General features: G+C 42.7%; 1 protein-coding gene across 4 annotated transcripts in view; it reads left to right on the top strand.

Moving 5' to 3' along the window:
• LOC144678935 (RNA-binding motif, single-stranded-interacting protein 3) overlaps positions 1 to 22,206 on the top strand; it is a 1,591,210-nt gene that overhangs the window by 876,703 nt on the left and 692,301 nt on the right. For 2 of the 4 annotated variants that reach the window (XM_078539040.1, XM_078539042.1), the window contains exon 1: positions 8,685 to 9,179. The exons of 1 other annotated variant lie outside the window; for it this stretch is intronic. In XM_078539040.1, the coding sequence (XP_078395166.1) occupies positions 9,105 to 9,179 (75 nt within the window). In that variant the 5' untranslated portion in view covers positions 8,685 to 9,104. Of the gene's footprint in view, positions 1 to 8,120; positions 9,180 to 22,206 lie in introns of those variants that run through there. One more of the 4 variants, XM_078539041.1, reaches the window with a different exon arrangement.

Below are 22,206 nucleotides of genomic sequence, written 5' to 3'. Positions count from 1 at the left end.
TCAAGAAGACTGTTCTGAATTGCAAGAAAACTCAAGATAAAGCAATTGAGCTTCACAAAGCAAAGGAAAACCTGCTGAAGGACCTTCACACGCTACAAAGATCCCTCAAGTCAAAGTTTGTTCCTCTGGATAATTACAAAGAGAAGCAACATGAATTTAATGTCACTCTGAAAGAATTGAAGAACCCGTTGGCAAAGAAGATTCAACAATGTTCCATATTCCAGGAGGAAAATGTTAGGCTACAATTAGACATCCAGACATTGAAAGAGGGAATACAGTTATAGTACATCCCTGTTGAAGCATTTGAGACCCCCAATGAAAGCACCACTGAACAACAGAGTTTGGGAACTGCAGGAAGGAAAGGAGAAGACGAAGAATTCTTGTGTACAGGTGTAACAAAAAGTAGAAAACTTGCAACTCCATTTTGACAGTCAAAAAAAGCGTTCTCTACCACTTCTGCAGCATACCCAAGGGAAAGTAGAAGTTCTCACAAAGGAGCGTGAAAAGTCTCAAAAACACTTACAGAAGTAATTTTTTTTTAAAAATGTGAGCTTGAAGGATAGCGCAGAGAAATTAAGCTCTGCTAAGGAGAAACTGTTCAGCGTAGAGAACCAACTTTCACGTACAGAAGATGAGTTTGCTAATGAAAAATTAGAACTTGATGAACTTCAAGTATCAGAAATTTCTATTAAGTATTGTGAAAAATGCCTGGAACAGGAAAAGGAATTGATGGTAAATCAGAACAGTTGGTTGAATGCAGAATTAACAACCAAAACTGATTAAACTATTGAACTTTGATCCAATCTGAAATAAATGAAAGATGAGATGCGCAGTATGAAACAGTGAATCCAGACTTTAAAAGTAGATAATGAAAATTCTAAGAAACAGATTGAGGCTCTCATGAGTGAATCGGAAGAGTCTAAAGAGCAGTCAGTGATCATGGAAGAAATATTCCAAAAGGAAATGAATGCCCAGGTAAAGTTGTTCAGCTTGTATAAGATTCCACAGAACTCAGAAACAAAGACAACTAAACTCAGGAGTAGTTGCTGAGCTGAATGAAAATATTCATAAACTTGAAAAAGAACTGGAAAATAGGAAAGTAAACAAATATTTGGCTAAAATTGTTAAACAAGTGGAAATGAAGGTTCCATTTTTGAAACGTGAACTTCCAGGAAAAACATGACGGACCCCATGGAAAAAGAAAACCCAAGTCCACTCTATGAATGAACAGAGCGAACATTCCCTCTGGAAGGAATGCTAAGCACATGGTATCCGATCAAAGAAGACAGATTGTCGACAAAGAAAAACACAACATTAAAGAGCGCAAGAGGTGAACCAGATGTTGAAACCCGAGTATTTGAAACATCAGAGTCATCAACTCTGAACCAACAAATACAGCCCAAAGCAAATGAGGCTACCACTCCTCCGAATGGGAAGGGAATAAGATCTGGAACAGTTGTAAAGCCTCCAGACCATCTGAATTTTCTAAAGTTAGAGACTTGGGAGAGAAAGGCTAGCATGGAAATATTATATTGTAAATGTATTTGGGTAAGGACTTGGGGGAGGTGTAGTATAAAGTTGTTTGGGTTAGTAAGGGTTAAGGTGGGACTGGGGAAACAGTACTGCCCACATTATGATGCAGTGAGTCACATAATGGTAGACTGTGTGTAGAGAGAGTCTGAGAGAAGTCAGCATGAAGATAGCACCCAGTTAGGGCCATACCTTGGAGATATGTATATAGTTGTGTGTTAACAATAAACAAGCAAGCCTCCAGATCTTTTTCTGAGGCACCAAATAATATTACAACACACCACTCTGCGCCCCTCCCTTTTTCCTCCCCTCTGCTTCCCCACCCCTACCTTCCACTCTCCTTGCCCTATCCCACAGCTTCCCTCTCTCTTCCCCTTCCTTCCTGTGCTCCTCTGTTCCTCCCTCCCCTTCCCCTTCCCTCCACTTCCCCTGCCTCCTCCACCTTTCCTTTATGCCCTACTCCATTCTTGTCCTGCTTTTTCTCTTTCTCTCCTCCCTCACTTGCTCCCCTCTCTGTCTCTAGCTTGCTCTTCTTCTACCTCTCGTCCCTTGGAACCTGCTTCTTCCTTGCCTTTATCCAAATATCTCTGCACTATTTAACCCTTCTTGATCCGAACTGTGCTCTTGATCTTGACTCCCTGTTTGCATCATCATAGGAGATTGATTAATACTATAAAAATAAAAATAGGGACTGAATTCTGTTTGTTTATTCACTCCTCTATAAGCCCACTTTGCTTGAAGACTATGGGCAGGATTTTCCACCCGTCAGGGGTGCGGCGCCATTTTATGTGGGTGGGCCAATTAAGGCCCGCCCAGCGTGGCGTCCGCACGGAAGCGTTATGCGCTCCCCATGCGGGCAAGGGGGGTTCCCAAAATCGAGAGTGCGCTCTTTCACGCATGCACACGAAAGAGCACATTCATCTCCCTGAGGCTAAGTGCTGCATCAGGGAGATCGGCTCTGAATGTAAGAAACCTAAAAATAGAAAAATAAAATTTCCCTAATATGTCCCCTCATGTGATATGTCCATAATTTTTACAAAAACATTAATGAAATTTTTTAAAACCTGCATGAAACCTCATCCCACCCATGGATGAGGTTTCATGCTTTTTCTAATTCCCGCCGGGGCTCCTGGCCTGTCCGCCAACCTTATGGTTGGACGGGCAGGTCCACTAATTAGTTCAATTACTCTGTCAATGGCCTCAATTGGCCATTGACAGGTCGGCGGGCACGCAGCTGATTTCGCTGTGCCCCGGCCTACCGGAAAATTTAAATGGGGCGCGGTGACGTTGGGAGTTCTGCCCGTCGTCACCACGCATCACTTTACGCGTTGGCGAGTGGGCCCCCCCCCCCCACTCGCCAACGGGAAAATCCTGCCCTATATTTGCTCTTGGTTCCACAAATGTATCATCGCAGGAGCTCAACCCACAAACACACATAGATAGAAAGATAGCAGCCTGGATTTTCATTCCCAGGTCAGGAGCACAGATTGGGGACATTTCCCAGCTCCACAAACCCAACCCAGGAAAAAGTGCCCTGGAATTTGGAATACTCGTTGCGGCGTGGCAGGGTTCTCTGTGAGTTGGGTCTGCTGCCCCGAAACAAGTGCAGAGTCTGCCGGGTGTGGAGGCGGACTGGACAGAAGGCCTGCCTCTGTGCACCGGCACTGTGTCCAAGATTTTAAATAAAACAAAAAACAGCCCTCCACCCATCACCCCTCACACCCCCTCACACCCTGCACACTCCTCATGGCCCATCCATGACAACCTGTGCCACCTCATGTCCTCTACCTACCCTTCATGGCCCCTTATACCCTCCATGCCAACCAATGCCCCTCCACCCACCACCCCATGGACCTTTATAGCCTCTATGCCAATTTAGTGCCAATGCATGCCAATCCATGCCCCCTCCCATCACCCTTTGCTCTTACCCCTATCATGTCAACTCACCCAGTGTCCACCATGGACAGACATCACAACCCATGCTAAAATTAAATGAAATAAAGTTCTATGTGTTTATTGATGAAGTCACTATTTTACTCTCATTCTTAAAAACCCATTCACTACATTTACAATCTTTCCACGACATCCTTATAAAAACAAATAATTAATCCAAGTGTTTAATCCCTTATAAAAGCAAACATTGGAATTCATAGTCCCACTTCAAAAAGTCTATAACTACTTGGCACCGTCAGTCAAACTGTGAAATGGAAGAAACTGTACTGTGATATGGAAACCCTACAGTGATAATGCTTCCTCTGGAGCAGCTATTTCAACAAGTTTCATAGATGTTTGGGATCTCAGCCAAGCTTCAATATGTATGCTTGGCTGAGAGCCCAGATATTCATTAGAGTACTAAAACGCCTGTACCCCAGAAAAAACATTGTTTGATTGACAATTCAGGCTCTCTGATCTCTGCTGTCAATTTCACAGGGAAAAATTTTCTCCCCATTGTGGGGGGGGAAGTGCAGGAGTGGGTGCGGGCAGGCACGCCTCTTATTGGCGTCCCCAATTGGGGGTGCACCACCATTTTATGTGGGAGGGCCAATTAAGACCCACCCAGTGTGACATCCGCCAGGAAGCGCTATGCGCTCCCTGTGCGGGCGGGGGGGAACTCCTTCGTCCGAGAGTGTGTTCTTTTGCGCATGCACGCAAAAGAGCACACTGATCACCCTGAGGCTAAGTGCTGCCTCAGGGAGATCGGCTCCAAATTTAAAAATGCTAAAGAGACAAAAACAAAATTTCCCTGACATGTCCCCTCATGTGACTCTGTCACATGAGTTGGGGCATATCCATCACTTTTAGTGAAACCTTTATTAAATATTTTAAAACCCTCATGAAACCTCATCCCGCCCGTGGATGAGGTTTCATGCTTTTTCTGAAGCCTGCCAGGGCTCCCGGCCTGCCCGCTAACCCTAAGGTTGGACGGGCAGGTCCATTAAAAATGTTAAGTACTTTTTCAGTGGCCTCAATAGGCCATTGACAGGTTAGCGGGTGCACAGCTGATTCGGCTGCGCCCCCGCCGACCTGAAAATAGAAATGATGCGGGGTGACGTCGGGAGTTCTGCCCGTTGGTGAGCGGGACCCGCCCCCGCTCGCCCACCAGAAGATCCTGCCCACAATGTTTGTTTACACAAGTTAAGTATTTTAAGGGTTTGTGGTTTTTGTTATTGATATTGAGTCTGAATGATTGACTCTTTTATTAGTTTGTTGTGAAATGGCTTTCTTTTTCAACTTCGGAGAAAGTAATGAATGAATTACTTTTTTAAAGCATTTTAATACATACATATCAGGTTCATTGGGCATGGAAGTGCCATGACTTGGCATAGGGGACATGAGGTGCCATGGGGGTGGGTGGAAGGGCAGAGTTTGGCTTAGGGGGCATGAACCTTTTGAGTTTACCTTTTAAAAGGTCACCTCATGCAGACTAAGTTTCATGACTCCACTGAGGGGCTGTGAACCATGACTCTTTAAAAACCTGGCCCAACTCCTTGAAAATTGTGGAATAGTCGGAGCTGCCTATCTCTGCAATGGAGCCAGCCAGGTTGTGGGTGCTGGGTATGGGCTTTTGACAGGAACCAGCCCGGACTCTTTAGAGGCACTCCCAAAAATCAGACAGCCTGGGAATAGAGTCGGGAACCCTGGAATTTGGGCCCACCCACCATTTTTAAAGGGCTCCAAAGTCATCCTGACTCTGTGAAAATGCAGGCCATCATGTTTCCCACTCCCGGCTAATGAAAGTCAGACATGAGTGAAGACAGCTGCTGGTTTATATGAACACATATTCGCAAATCCTGACCCAGTCCCATTCCTTCCCCCATGAAAATGGTAGGTGCTGTGTTCAGGAGCGGGACTTCTGAATTTTGGCCTCCCTCACCACTTTTGCAACAATGGAGAGGCTCTCCGTCATTGTGAAAATCTAGGCCAGAAAATATCAGTGTCCTCAAAGAAAACGTAAAAACCGAACGTAGAGACAATGCAGAATGCCCATTGAAAGTGGCCAGATTGGGAGGGGGTGATTGAAGTACTTTTTCCCCTCATTATGACCTCAGAATCCATGGAACTGTACCCAACAAAACAAAGGTTTTACAGAATTGTTACAGCACAGAAGGAAGCCATTCAACCCATTGTGTCTGTGCCAGCTCTCCATAGAAGCAATTTACCCAGTGCCACTCCCCCAACTTCTCCTTATAGCTCTGCACATTCTCCCTTTTCAGATGATAATTCAATTCCCTCTTAAATGCTTCAATTGACCCTGCCTCCATCACACTCTGAGGCAGTGCATTCCAGATCCTAACCACTCGCTGTGTGGAAAAGCTTTTCCTCATGTCACATTGCTTCTTTTGCCAATTACCTTAAACTTGTGCTCTCTTGATCCTTCCACCAGTGGAAAGTTTTTCCCTATCTACACTGTCCAGGCCCCTCATGATTTTGAATACCTCTATCAAATCTCCTCTCAGCCTTCTCTTCTCCAATGAAAACAATCCCAACTTCTCCTATCTATCTACCAGTAACACATTTAATAATTTTTGTTCCATGCAATTATATCCTCCTCATGAAATATTTGTTGTGTTTGGTAGCGAGAGCATTGCAATTGAGAAGAGGGAGAATTGTGAAAAAAGCAACACCTCAATACTTGTTGATTAATAAGTTGGTATTTAAAATGAATATTTACATCTGTTGTTGTGGGTATTGTTATGTGATCTAAACAGACCACAGTGATCTAGATACGCAGGATATGACCTACATTCTACTTATTGCATTGACTATGGCTTCATTGTTCGTGAGTTATCAATCATAATCCACAGCCCCTCCTTATGTATTCTCTAATGCAGACCTGATTGGTGGTTTCTGTCTTACTCTAGTGCTTTGCATCTGAATGTTTCTGTAATCTTTATGGAAAAGCTCATATCTTTTAACACAATATCGGTGCAAATAGCTATGGAAAACTGGAATGCATATTTAAAAACACTAACTTCAAATTGCCTGTCGGCCATTGGAGTCTCGCTGCATTTCAAGCGCAACCTGACACCAAAGCCTTGCCCTGCAAGTAGGAATGCCATTCATGCTATTTAACCTTGTTTTCACTTCCATAATGATGCAGTGCTTGTTCCATTCAAATTTGGACCTCTCGATATCAGTTTAAAATAATTAGCATTATCGATATTCAAACAAAACAAGCTTTTGATAGAGTTTTCTTTCTGAAGGTAATATACTAACTTTTCTTACAGAAAGGTTTTGAAAATTTTAACAGCCATTCTGCATCAGTGCCCTTTGACTCTTAAAATTCTGAATATGTAAACAGCACTGTAGCTTTAACATTACTTCTGAAATGACAAGTATTCTCAGAGGAGCATGACAGTGTTATCTTGATGTAAGCCATATTCATTTGTCCACACTATCGATTAGAATAGACAGCAAAGTAGGTTGTTATTTGAACCATTGGCTCTTTACCAGTTCCAGACAAAGAACATCTTCTCCTTCATGGGCACAGCGCACCTCTCACTGCTCTGATCATTAAATGGAACATGTATAACATGTACACCATGTGGTCTATGACTATCTTATCTAGTGCACCCTGCTGCTACCTAAGCACTAACTGGAGGGATAATCGGAGAAAATATCAAGCTTATCTTGATGTACAGAGTTGTCTGTGATAATGAAGCTCTGTACAGCTCCATGGGTGCCTTGCCTGCTGTAGGGAGCTATTTCATTTGCTAGTTGCTGCAAAGTGGTAATGCCTTAATTCTTAGGTTCTACTGGTAACTGGCTAGTCTGAAAGTTAGGTCAGTTTATCTTATTTTTTTTCATATATGAATTCAGCCAACGTCCACTGCTCTTTAGCAATGGAAGACACATGGCAGACCCACTATCCGGTGCTCCAATCCCGTCCGCTAAGCTGTTATGCTAGGAATGCTTCATAAAAGACGATAATGGGAAATTATATATTCTTTCTTGATCCTTGCGGTGCGAACTCCAGTGTCAGGTGGCTGAGCTGCCTGGCCTTTGAATCCAGGGCAGCCTATCCTTTCATGTTTGGTGGCCTGAGGTGGCTCTTAGGTTCCTTGGAACTTTTTCTCCAAATATTTGACTTTCATATTGAACAGTCTGGGAAGAAGGGCCCAGCAGACAATGGGCCTGTTGGGTGTCTGTTACATTAACAACTCAGATGTGTTTTTCTTTCTCGAACTTGTTGCTGCAACTAAGTGGTTTTAAACAATTAAGTCCAAGCTTTTGCGTTTGCAATACATACTTTACGAAAGACTGATAAGAGTGAGAAATCTGGAGCCCTGTTCAGATTGTGCCCTGTTGCATACAGGCGACCCAATGACAGTTTTTTTCATGTGATTTACAACATCCCACAATGTGTTTATAAACAATTGAATAAAGTTTGCCAAACCACTTTTTCATGATGATGATTTCCCCTTTAAGTTCAGATTCCAACAACTCCAAGCATAGTACAAAAAAAGAAACAAGACTTATTTTTCAACCATTTCTGCTCATTCTCCGGTAAATATTTTTGATGTTAGAAGGTACTGCTGTAGCCTACATTTTAAATTCAGATTGAGATCGAAGGTAGAACTGAACCAGCAGGATTGCTGACAGTTAGAAGGGTTTTTTTAAAAGGTCGGTTCTCTGGTGATCAGATCGCTACCTTTTCTAAACTTAAAACCTCAACTACAATTATTTCAGTGTTGTCTGTTTTACTGATTTTTGAAGAGAGAGTAGAATGAAGGCTCTGCTAGTCACAGGAAACAAAGATCAGTTTGCTTCATTTTTTAAGCAAAACAATAAGTCAAAATGAAGCAATTTTATTTATTGTATAACTAGGCAGAGATTTATTTATTTCCAAAAGGTGAAACTTTTTGAGAGGACTGAATGTCCGTTGCCTGTGTGTACCTCATTATTCTGGTTACGATTGGTCTGTTGTCAAAGTACTTAGCATTCAAGTGAGATGGCAGAGTGAATTGGGCTCCTGCCTGCATCAGACTGAATGCAGGCTATTTCTTGAAGGAAATACTGCAGCCTTCTGGACTGCGTCTGTTTCTCGAGGGAGAGGCTGCCGAAGTCCCACCCACCAGCGAGAAGGAGGAGGAGGAGGAGGAGGGGTGGGGGTGGGGGGTTGAATGAAAGACAAGACAAGCCCTAAACACCATGTCACTCTGTGAAGGAGATAGCAGCAACAAGGCTGGAAGGCTGGTGGAAACACAGAAAGCTTAAGAGGAAGCCGGGACTGCAGAGATTTTAAGCCTGCTGTATTATCTTCCTCATCCTTCAAAATAATTGGAGTTGCTGTGGGCACTTATCAACTGACATTTTGGCAATCACACTTTTATCAAATAGCAAGGATTGTATACCCTTTTTTGTAAAGGAAGGACAAGCTCCGACAGAACTCTGAATCCAAAGGAAAAATCTTTCAGCTGTATTTAAACTGGCAAGCAGCAGAAGGCAGAGAAGTCCCGAAAGCCTCATCAGTCATTGACACTGTCAGGAATAGTGGTTTAAGAGGAAGAAGGGCCTGGGGCACTACACGCTGTCAGCGAGTTCCCTGCATCGGAGATAAAGATTCCATCTACATGGGCAAACGTTTGGAACAGCAGCCAATGTACCCTCAGTACACTTACTATTACCCTCATTACCTCCACACAAAGGTACTGTACGCAAACAGTCTGTCTCTATGTATTTTTTCAGTATTATATGCATATTTTATACACTTATTGAATGATGAATGACAAGTCACCTACCGAGTATTGTGAATTATGTTCTTTTTTACCTCTCTTCAATGAAGTGTCCTGCAGGCAGAACTATTAGTCTAAATAGGTACTTGAAAGAGAAAGGTCTGTTGTTATAGATTTGCCTGTTTATAGGATTAACACTTTTTGAATGATGCTAATTGAAACCCTTTATTACTCTCTTTATGAAAGATAGATAGATTTCACTTGCTTTGATATTAAAATAAATTGTTTGCCTTTTTATTGAAGTATCCTAGGTACTGCCGGTTGCTTCCTTGGGTGACATGTCATTTACCTGTTAGTTGAGCTGCCGGGAAGGCCTGTGCGTTTTTCTTTTTTAGCTACAAATTTGACCGCAGCTGGTGACACTTTGATTTGATTTATAATTTTAATGCATTTACTTCCCTGTTGCCAGTGGCAACTCTTTTAGACAGTACGTATTACATACTGCTTTTGGAAAGTCTGTCTGGCTTCGCTCATTGTGCAATCCAGCTGGTTTTATTTCCCTCACTATTATACAGCATTTTACAAGGTTTTTTTTTCCCTTCAAGGTCGATTTCCAGAGAATGTGATCTCTGCGAGCGTTCAGCCTACACCCTGTTGGCTGCTTTGGGCTGGTGCTGGCTGCTACAGTGCCTGCAGTCCTGTGTTGTTAAAGCCAGAATAAAATATAGCAGTAAAATCCTCCTTTCAATCCTCCTTATAATTGTTGTTTTAAAAAAAAATTCTCTGTTTTCTGTTTTGTTAAACGTCTCAGAGCAGAGCAAAAAAAAAATCACATGCGCCACAGCCCACAAAGTAACCAAGAGCGCATGCTAACAGAGTAGAAGGAAAACATCTGGTTTTTATTAACTGGAAAGCTAGTCATCAGCTCCTGGGCCATTTTAATAATACCAGCTGAGGTCCCAGTTCAACTGCAATTGTAGGAGGGTTTGGCCTGGATCTAGAATCCCTATTTCCCAGCCCTCTTCACCGGGATAGGGAGACTCTTACTCACTTTAGTAGTTTGAGTACCGACTGCTTTTAGATTTGCAAATCCTGCAATTTCTGACTGGCGTGGAAAATTGCAGTTACATTTTGTCATTGTTTCACCATTTTTAATGATTTGTGACTGGGGAAGTCTTCATGTGCGGTGCTAATTTTAATCTACATGCCATCAGTTCCCGATTCCTGGTCATTTCTTAAACATTTCTTTGTGGGCATGGTTTAATAGTAAAACCTGGTCTTCTAGGCAGTGCCTATGCATTGGTTAGGATCCCTATTCTAATTAAAAGAGCTTTTTTTTACTCTCATTATTGCAAGTAAATACGTAGAGTTTTTCTTCAGCTCCTTTTGATTGAATGCTACTGACAGGCTAAAAACCTAAGAGAGCAGTTGTGCAGCACAGTTTAGACAGCATGGTTTAAATTGTAAGTAAGCCGGCTTTTAGAGGTCAAGAATGCCTTGCAATGAAGAACATTGAGAATCTCCTTGGCACTAAAGGCACCAAATGCAGACAAATGTTACATTTATTTGCACATGAACCCTAGATTTCTGCAATAAATTGTATCTGAGGAAGTGTGTTAAATGTATGCATGCATCTGATGATTTATTAATATCTGAAATATTATTTTGAACAATATTTTATGCAATTTTGGAAACATAAAAGTGATTTTAAAATGAACACTTAATATTCAATAACTGCTGCAATGTTCATGGAACAGCCTGTTTTAACTTTTCAAAAAAACTATAAAGTATGCTTCCACATGCAGGATAGTTACAGTATCCATGACTCTGCTTTTCAAAATAATTTTATAATGTTGGTTTGAAAGAGGGTAGAGTTACAAATTCCTCCTCCCCTTCCCATGAGATATACAGTCATGCTGGTTTTGTACGTTTGCATGTCTGGACTGTAGTGTTCCAGTTCTGTGATTCAGCTTGTGCTATAGCAAAGCAAAACCAATGATACCTATTGATTCAAAATGGAATGTGTGTTCTCTACATGTACGCTGCTTTCTGATTTGATAGCCAGTGATTTGTTGTGGCCTGACATTGGCACGTTGAAGTTGATATCAGTTGGCAACACTGTTATTGTTGCTCTTAGTAGTACCCATTTAGAGTTAGCTGGTGTTTCTAGAAGGACAGTAGGTTCGGCCATTTTGCAACATGTATAAATTGAACCTGTCGCAGAACAGTTTTATTATGGATTGGTAACAGTCAAACAAATTAAGGAGAGTTTTGTGTTTTGTCTTGAAACCATGTTGATTCCCATAAAGCAGCGGGGCACTTTATTTTCATTTTGAGCATGCTACTTCAGAGAGAAAAAAGTCAGTCTGCAGCTCTGTGACCTTTGTTAATCTAGTGGTCTTGTTTATCGATATCCTGTAATAAAGCTAATGTCACAATACTCTCATTTTAATATAGGCCATGTGCAAGTTAATTTTACAATGAGATCGCCATTCTAAAGTAATCAGGGCTCCCAGCTCCTGATTTGGCTTTTTAGGAAAATATTCCAACACATTCTTGCAGAGCATTAAATAGCTTCCTGTGTACTCTCTTGAGTACTGTTTTGGAAAATCTAAACACGGCCTAAAAAGGTATAAATGCATTACAATTATGGTGCTGTTTTGCTAAATAAATAAATGCAGTCGGTTTCATAGCTAGTTATTATTCCAGGTCAATTTTTATGGAAAATGTCACTGCTATGAGCTGGCTTGTTCGCATGAGCTGAGGGGAGTGACCTAGGCCAACTCTGAAGGGGCAGGGGTGGTGGCTATAGGTCTGGTTGATGAAGATGTCTCCAGGCTCAGCAAATTTTAAGCTTGTGTAATCCTAATGTGCAAGATTTGAATTTATTTAATGAATAGAGATCAGACAGATTACCTGGTAGGAATTTAGGAACTTGTGATCCTGATTTTGACAAGTTGGAACGTCATATTTCAAGGCAGAAAAAAATTATAAATATGTTGAAAACCTGAAAGAAAAGCAGAAAATGCCGGAAGTACATCCTATACAAGAGTACTCGAGGTCTGCAACTGAAACATTAACTAACCCAGTGATACTGACAAACATGTTGCCTATTTTCTATTTTTATTGAAGATCAGGTATAGCGTCTGATCACAAATTTAGACCGTTATTGAACATTTTAAGCCATTCCAAAGTCAGGATGAAAGGCTTTGTAACACCAGTGAGTTTGCTGGTTGATGATAAGATGGTGGTGCAATGTCATTGCCAATGATGAATCGCTACATTGTGCCTCTTTGCTCGAAATTTGCGAAGTATGATTTCTTTGGTCCTGTTTATCTGAGCCTTCTGTGTATTTCCCTCTGTCAATTTGACTTGCGTTGCCCACAGAAGCTGGGAGACAGACATTGAAAAGTTAGTGAATCAAAACTGTATGTACACAGAATTTAAAACAAACACTTGTTGCACTGACATGCTGTCTAATTTGAAGCTCATGCACAAGAAGTATCAATGTGTGTGTGGCTATGATTTGATTTGATAACCCGTGTCACTTCTGTAGTGTCAAGTCACTGATGACCCGCTATTGTCTGCTCATTTTGCAGTCTGATTACTTTTTACCACATTTGATGTATCCCCTGCTCCACCATCTGGACTCACAGAAGGATCTTGGTGCAGGGATTCCAAATACCAGCCAACCTGACAAGGCTCCTTGCCTTGTGTTATTCAGATTGTGTTTAGTGCTGAGTGTGGAGCAGGGTCAGATGGAGGGAGCAATTCATCAAACAAGCAGAAATTTCAAACCGCCTTCTCCAGCCATCTGCAGTCTGGAGTGCAGCCAGGACTGGACGGGACACACAGATGCTCTCAACCTATACAGTATTTTCAGTATTACCGTAAAATATAAGCACATCATCTTCAGGATTGATGCTTCCAGATTCAGATAGCTTACTGTCAACTGTAGGAAGGTCACTCATCTAAAATTAAAGCTTGAAAAATGCAAAGCCACAGTATTTCCAAACCCAATACAATTAATTTTAAAATAAAAATGCAAAACCTTTTCATTGCCACTATTTCCTGTTTTGAAGAGGAGGAAGGGATGGGTCGGAATGTTCGCCACAGCCAGTGTGATGGTGTCAGATTTTTTTTTCTGGTTGGAAAATATTCAGAGATGAGAAGGGTGAGAAGTTCTCTTATCCCGTTTTTATTGTCAGATTATATGCGACTCATCTGGTTTGGAGGGTGTATATTTAGTGACTTAAAAGACAGGGGATGGAATTTTACGGCCCTTCCTGCCGGCGGGATCTTTCAGTCCCGCTGAAATCAATGGAGTTTTGAATGACTCGCCACATTTCCCGACCCCTCCCCCACCATGGCAGGACCATAAAATTCCGCCCTAGATATTTGTTTAAAAAAACGCGACGATCATCCATCTGTACTTCATGCAGAAGACAGTTAAGGAACAATATTTTATCCTTGGTGTTTGAAGGTTTTCTTCCGCCGTACAATAGATGTAAAAACTACCTCACTCCTTCTTCCAACTTTGTGTTAAAATTGATTTTTAAAAATGCCTTCCCTCCTTACGCATTAATATTACAATAGAAATGGTTGATTGAAAGATGTGTGAGGTTTTGTAGATTTTAAAATTGATGATAAAAAAAAAATAAGATGAACCAACATTCACCATTCCAAGGTGCAATTTTTGATCTGGGTAGTCTTCGATTATAAGGCCTGTATTGGAAGACAACGTTGACGTGAATTTTAACCTTGCATTGTACAGCATATGTTCTTTGACAAAATAGCTTTATTCTGAGAATTCTGCGCTTTGACTTGTGGAGATTTTTCTAATAATATTATCCTTTGGACAGACTGGTTAAAAAATCTTGGGTGGGAGGGGTAGAGGTATCTCCCAACATGAGGAGATGGTGGTGTAGTGGTAATATCACTGGACTATTAATCCAGAGGCCTACATTAATGCTGTGGGGGCATAGGTTCAAAGCTCACCATGGCAGCTGGTGGAATTTAAATTGAATCAATAAATCTGGAATATAAAACTAGTCTCGGTTATGGTGACCATGTCAACTATCATCAATTATTGTTTAAAAACCCTGTGTTTCACCAATGTCCTTTAGAGAAGGAAATCTGTCGCCCTTATCTGGTCTGGCCTACATGTGATACAGCAATGTGGTTGACTCTTAACTGCCCTCTGAAATGGCCTAGCAAGCCACTCAGTTCAAAGGCAATTAGGGATGGACAACAAATGCTGGCCTTGCCAGCGATGCCAACATCCCATGAATTTTTTTTTTAAGCCCTCATTGATTTGAGTCCTCAGGATGGAGTGCTTCTAAATCCATTGGAGACTGTAGGAAAAACTTTCCCCCTGTTGAGGAGCTTGTGCGGGGGTGGGTGGTGGCAGGCACAAACCCAATCGGCGCCCCTGATCAGGGATGCGCTGCCATTTTACGTGGGCAAGCTAATTAAGGCCCGCCCAGCGTGACGCTCGCCCGGAAGCGCTGAGTGCTCCCTGTGCAGGCGGTGGGGGGGGGGAATTCCCTGAGTTGTTCTCTGCACTCTTTCACGCATGCGCGCAAAAGAGTGCAGAGATCTCCCTGAGGCACAGAGGTGCCTCAGAGAGATTAGTTTGACATGAGTTAATTTAAATAAAGGGTGGAAAAAAAACTTTTAAAACATGTCCCATCATGTGACACTGTCACATCAGCTGGGACATATCAAAGAAGTAATGTTAAAATTTTTATTAGATTTTAAAACACCATGAAACCTCATCCCGCCCGTGGATGAGGTTTCATGAAAAATGCGAAGGCCGCCTGGGCTCTTCACCTGCCCGCCAACCATAAGGTTGGACGGGCAGCTCAGCAAATTGAATTAATTACTGTTTAAATGGCCTTAACAGGCCTTTGACAGTTTGGCGGGTGCGCAGCCGAATCGGCTGCGCGCTTGCCGAACTGAAAACCTAAATGACCCACGGTGACGTCGGGACGCCCATCCGACATCACTGCGCATCATTTTACACGTCAGTGAGCAGGGGCCGACCGGAGAATTCTGCCCTGTATTTAGAAACTCAGGTAGCAAGGTTGCAAGAAATTTATCCATGACTCACGAGTAAATTTGATTGTTAATTGGGCTTGGGAGAAGCTTAAATAAAGTCACAATGACGAAAATGTGTGAAAGTCGCAACGTGCAGAGGCATTTAAACTTTCCTCCTGTCAGACTATCTGCAACAAAATTTGCCCGCTTTAAGCCTTGGTAACTCCCTTTCTGACTACAACAACTTTCATTAATGTAGCGCCTTTAATGCAGTCAAACATCCCAAGGTGCTTCACAGGAACATTTAAAACAAAACTTGACACTGAGCCACATTATTAGATATTAGAGCTGATGACCAAAAGCTTGGTCAGGGAGGTAGGTTTGAAGGAGCATCTTAAATGAGGAAAGAGAGATAGAGAAATGAAGGAAATTTTAGAGTTGGGCTTTGGCAACTTAAGGCACCACTGCCAACAGTGGAATGATTAAAATTGGGAAGGCCTAAGAGGCCCGGATTGAAGGAGCACAGATAGCTTGGACAAATCTAGGGCTGGAGGAGATTATAGCGATAGGGAGGGATTTGAAACCAATGGTGAAAATTTGGAACTGGAGTTACTGCTTAACCGGAAGCCAATGTAGGTCAGAAGAGTGGGGGCAATGGGTGAACAGGATTTTGTATGAGTTCGGGCACAGGCAGCGGAGTTTTGGGTGACCTCAAGTTTAGTGGGAGGATTTTCCCCTCGTTGGGCAGGCGTGGTGGGCAGGCCCAGGAGCAGCTGCACGACAGTCCGCCGCCCACGATCAGTTGCCGACCGCGATTTCACGCTGGCTGGCCAATTGACGGAAGCAGAAGCCAGCGCATGCATGCGGGTGCGCTCACGGAAAGCTCCCTGAAGGCACAGAACTGCCTCAGGGAGCTGGATATTTTTAACTTTGCAAATAAAGATGGTAAAATTAAGGATAACATGTCCCTGCTCATGTGACTCCGAGGTTTCCTCAAAAATCCAAAGGCCGCTTGGCCTTTTCACCCGCCCGCCAACCGTAAAGTTGGACAGACAGGCAAAAATTCCATTCAATTAATGAATTAATGGGCTTAGCAGCCCTCTTAATTGTCGGCAGGCCTGCTGCCGATTCCCATGTGTGCCCGCCGACCGAAATATCACGCGAGTGTGCGATGATGTCAGGATGCTCACCCAATGTCATTGCGCGCTATTTCACACTCGTGCAGCACGGGCACATGCGGTGGTGAAAATTCAGCCTTAGGGAGGGTAGAAAATGGGAGACAGGCCCGAAGTACATTGGTATAGTCATATATAAGAGTGCCAAGGATGCGGATGAGAGTTTCAGCTGTTGGAGGGGCAGAGTCAGCGATGCTACAGAGGTGTAAGTAGGTGGCTTTGGTGATGAAACCAAAAACAAAAAATGCTGGAAAAACTCAGCAGAACTGACAGCATCTGTGAAGAGAGAAACAGAGGCCAGGATTTTCCCCCCCATTGGGGGCGATGTTGAAGAGCGGGCGTGCCGCCATTTTATGTGGGTGGGCCAATTAAGGCCCACCTAGCGTGACGTCTGCAAGGAAGCGCTATGCGCTCCCTCTGCGGGCGGGGGAGAATCCCTAAACCCGAGAGTGCACTCATTCGCACATGGACACGAAAGAGCGCACTCATCTCCCTGAGGCTAAGTGCTACCTCAGATAGATCGGCGCCGCAGTAAAAAATATTTAAAATATTTTTTAAAAATTCCCTGACATGTCCCCTTATGTGACACTGTTACATGAGCTGGGACATGTCCATAACTTTTTTAAAAACTTTAATTAAATTTTTAAAAACCTACATGAAACCTCATCCCGCCCGTGGATGAGGTTTCATGCTTTTTCTAATGCCCGCCAGGACTCTTGGCCTGCCCGCCAACCTTAAGGTTGGATGGGCAGGTTCATTAATTACTTAAATGACTCTGTCAATGGCCTCAAGTGGCCACTGACAAGTCGGCAGGTGTACAGCTGATTTTGCTGAGCCCCCGCCTACCTGAAAATTTAAATGGGCTGGGGTGACGTCGGGGGTTGCACCCGACGTCATCCCGCGTCATTTTACGCATCGGCGAGCAGGCCCCGCCCCTGCTCGCCGACAGGAAAATCCTGGCCAGAGTTAACGTTTCAAGTCCGTATGACTCTGTCTGCATGACTCTGTTAAATTTGATATCAACCCGAGTGAGATATGTTGGGAACAGATTATCTAAATAGACCCATCAGAAGCTAAAACCTCACTCTTCCAGTCTAACTTTAAAGAGGTTCTTGATTAAACACTGGTGAGGAGGCCTTCATTATGACAAACGAAAGGGGTTGTTCTGTAAATGGAAAACTCAGTGATAAATTGCTGAGTCTGGAACTGATCCCAGACATAAAAGCAATAAGAACTTGGAGTGGGGGTGGTCATCAGCGGAGGGTAAAGTTGTATCATATTTCAGTGCTTCAGAAATGTCTGTAACTAGGAGATTGATCAGAAATTAGTTTTTTAATTTATTTTTTATCATATTTGTTTAAATAAAATAAGATTAACGTGCAGATATCTCTTTCAGAATAATACTTGAGGATTAGGCCATCGCTGAGACTTGCCTTCGTGTATACCTTTAAACTAAACAAGCTTTCCAACTCTGGTATTAGATCCAATGGGTTGCTAGGAAGATTTGGCTAAGATTACAGTGGTAAATCCTGAAATAAGTGAAGTTAAATTATTGGTATAGAAAGCTGCTTCTTTTCACGATGGTGCTTGTCAAACCAATAAGTAGCTAGATCTATGCTGACTAGAAAGTATTGGATGAAGCTCTGTAAAGCATAGTGCAGTTCCATAATGTTCACACTCCATTGTTGTTCTTGTAGTAAAGCAAATTCATGTGGTTTTTTTTTTGCAGTCTGTGTGATTACATTCAATTTGCTGGACTCAGCTATGTTCTGTCGATGTCACGGGGTAAGCTTCACTACAAGGGTTGTAATCTGACGGAGTGGATTGTCCACCATTTAGACAATGCAGCCAATTAATGGAATACAAATCAACCGGGTTCTATAGTGGGTGGATGATCCCTTCTGCTAGATTACAACCCATACGGCCAAAACAAAATTCGACCCCCACGCCTAGTCCATAAATCATGTAACTGGCATTCACCTCATCATAAATCTTCCATGCAAACCAAAACGTGTTCTCCTCTTATTTTTAGCAGAAGTGTCCACAAAGATCATTGAAAAACACGGCAAAGAGAACAAACCTTGCTCACTCAAGAGGCTTTTCTCTTGGATTAACTAGAACATGACGCTGTCCAGTAAAGGCACCAGTGGTACTGAAGAGAAAAGTTAACTATTGTATGGATTAGCAGGCCAAGTATAGTTTATTTGTGTTAAAATGGTTTTCACAGCCATTTTATTGAAGTGCAAAATTTCAATTTATTTTTCAATAAAGTACCTTCGAGAAAATAAAAAGAAGAAGGAAATGTGAACAAACTACCCAGGCCATTCCACTGAACCCTGCCATTTTGGATGATCACTATCCTCAAGAAGGCTGCAGAAGCAAATTCCTGACCCATGCAGGTTGGCAGCATATGGCATAGGGAACCAGGCTGCTGAGTTCCACTGCATCAGACCTTGAATACCAGGAAAGGCAGTCTGGACGAGTGGAGAGTGCACCTTGAATATATTTATAAAGTCAATTGTACAAATATATTTCTTAAGATTCCCTAAATAAAGCGGCTCAGTACATTGGTTGTCTAGTGCATTGTATTGCAGTGAGGTAAAACTTTGGCCTATGCTTTTAATCCAGACACTGGCTTCCCAATCTGAGCAATTAGAAGGTGCCCACTGTTGCACAGCTCTGTCAAGTTCATCATTCAGAGTGGCCTGAAAACTGAGTGCTTGACTGTTGCCTAAAGCGAAAGGAAGAAATAATATAAACAAGGGAATTAAAGTGGAATTATATTAACATAATACCTTATGGGCAGAATTTTCGGGTCGGCAAGTGAGGGCGGTCTTGCTCACCAACACATAAAATGAGGCGTGGTGACGTCGGGCGCGCCATTTAGATTATCAGCTCGGCAGGCATGCAGCCGCGTTGGCTGCGCACCCGCCAAACTGTCAAAGGCCTATTGAGGCCATTAAGAAAGTAATTAAAGTTGTTAAAAATGCTGCCCGTCCAACCTTCAGGTTGGCGGGCAGGTAAAGAGCCCAGGCGGCCTTCGCATTTTTCATGGAACCTCAACCATAGGCGGGATGAGGTTTCATGAAGGGTTTATTAATTAAATATAAAATTTTGAAAAAAATTAATGGACATGCCCCAGCTCATGGGTAGAATTTAGCTCTTGGCTGGAGGGCAGGCCCCACCGGCTCGGTGGCGGGCGGACAGCCGAACCCCGCCGTCAAAACGGGGCCCGCCGCCATTTGGAGTGGGTGGGCCAATTAAGGCCTGCAGCAGCCTGCCCGACGGGAAGCGTTATGAGCTTCCTGTGTTGGGGGGAGGGATTCCCCATCTGCCAAAGTGCACAATGCTCCCTGAGGCAAAGCCCTGTCTCAGGCAGTTTAGTGAAATGTAAGTAAAGTCAAAAAATAGAGACATTTTAAAATTATTAACATGTCCCCCTCGTGTGACAATGTCACACGAGATGGGACATGTTGATAACAAACTCATAAAATTTATTAAATTTTTACAAAACGGTAATGAAACTTCATCCCGCCAGCTTCATTAATAATCTACAGGCCGCTGGGGCTCCTGGCCTGCCCGCCAGCCTTAAGGTTGGCTGGGGAGGGCATTTAACGATCTTAATGAGCCTGTCAATGGCCTTAATTGGCCATTGACAGGCCGGCGGGCGGACAGCTGATTTCGCTGTCTGCCCGCCTTCCTAAAAATTTAAATGGCCCGGGATGATGTCAGGGATTCCTCCTGACATCATCCCGCATCATTTTCCTCTTGGCGAGTGGGCCCCGCCCCCAAATCGCCAAGGGGAAAATCCTGGCCCATGTGACAGTTTCACATGAGTGTCCTTAATTTTTTTTTCCCTTTATTAAATTTTTCAGAACTTAAACTAATCTCCCTGAGGCACCCACATGCGCGAAAGAGAGTAGGCCCTGACTCAGGGAACACCCTCCTCTGCTGCCTGCACAGGGAGCGCTCAGCGCTTCCGGGTGTGCGTCACGCTGGGCGAGACTTAATTGGCCCACCCATGTAAAATGGCAGCGTGCAGCTGATCGGGGGCACTGATCGGGTTCGCACTTGCTCCCGCCAGCACCCACACAACCGCACCCCCCTCCCCACCGACAGTGGGGGAGATTTGGTCCTATATGACTCTCTGAAAGATCAAAATTATATATATAATTATATATATAATGCATATAAACACTCAAAGTGTTTCAAAGTAATTAACTATATACATATTTACATAATTTTTTTTGTATATATGTATATAGTGAATTACTTTGAAACACTTTGAGTTATATGTAGGTAAACACAGCAGCTATTTTATGCACAGTGAGGTGAATGAGCAGTTAAACTGTTGGTTGGTGGTTTTGTTTGGGGGAGGAATGTTTGCAGGATACCTAGAAAATCAATGGATAATAATCAGTAAATATCAAATAAGACACTATACTGAGGTCAAACAAAAAATGAATGCGGGTATGAAACTGATGTAGCATGTTAGTATGCTACGTCTTTTAGAAGTGAAATATGTGATATTGCATCGCGCCTATGATCCTAAATATTACAAAGGGAGAAAAATGAACACTTACCACTGAGTCTTTATAGTGCATATAAATGTAAGATGTTCTACCTTTCTCTTACTGTCCATTTTCTGATTTGGACCTGCTGGTTAATGGTGACATAAGAACAGACGTTTTATACTGAACTCCCCTTCTGTGATCCCATTAGGTTCTGTTCAAAAAAACATTTGGCCCTGTTATATTTTTGGTTATGGGTCAACTCTGTGGAATAAGCTTTGCCACTGGTGAAGTGAATTGTGAGGAACTATTTGTAATACTTAGGTTCTGAGCTCTAATACAGATGACGATTCAAGGTTTGGATAATCCATTAACTTCTCTGGCTGCTGATTTATTGAGTAGAATATCACTGAGTGGTGGGACACATCATGCCTGCCATTTAGTTTTGAACTCACCTACAGCAGTGAACACAAGCAGTGCCATATGGTTACGAAGACTAAAATGTGCTGAGGCTAGTTAAAAACTCTACGTGAACTATGCCACAGTGTTCATGTGACCTCCAAACAGCAAAAATTCAGGAAATCACTCTGTTAGCACAACAAAATGGCTGGGCTCTGTGGCAGTTAGCCCAAGATAAAGAAAAACAAATCTGACATTCCTGTAAACAGAGAAGCACTTCCTTGCAGATTCCAGGAACACACAAGAATCTTCATTACTCTGTAAAGCAGATGAGACGGTTTGCACCTTTACTGTCAGATTGAACAAACCTCAGTATGATTTGTGTGGGCTTCACTAATGCCTTCAAGACTCAAGATCTTTCATGTGCTTCCCTTCCCCTCCTCCCCTATTTTTTTCAGACTAGTGCTCCCAATGGATTAACAAAAATAAAATGCAGTGAACAAACCCATGTTAGTTTTAAATTCCTTACCTTTTTTGTTTTACCTTTCTCCTTCAATTATACACCATTCCCCCCTAATTCTTTCTAGAGGGGGGCTGTTATAATCAAGACATGCACAAGTGACAATATGCTGTGTTTGATGTAATTTGCATCACCATGAGGGAAGATGCCCTCTGTGTGCTGGATGGAACGTTAAATACATTCATAAAGGACAACTTCATAATTTTGCTACACCTAATACATAAAGAACATCGCCCTCACCCTATCATCCACGAAACATGTTTGGCAAACCTACTTTGGTCCACTTATAATTACTATGACAGAAATTATTCTGATGTTTGTTGCTGAGATCACTGGCATTTACAAATTGTGCTGAC

The sequence above is a fragment of the Cetorhinus maximus genome, chromosome 3 (genome assembly GCF_964194155.1).
Source record: "Cetorhinus maximus chromosome 3, sCetMax3.hap1.1, whole genome shotgun sequence".
NCBI classification, from domain to species: Eukaryota; Metazoa; Chordata; class Chondrichthyes; order Lamniformes; family Cetorhinidae; genus Cetorhinus; species Cetorhinus maximus.
This window is presented reverse-complemented; position numbering and strand designations above follow the sequence as displayed.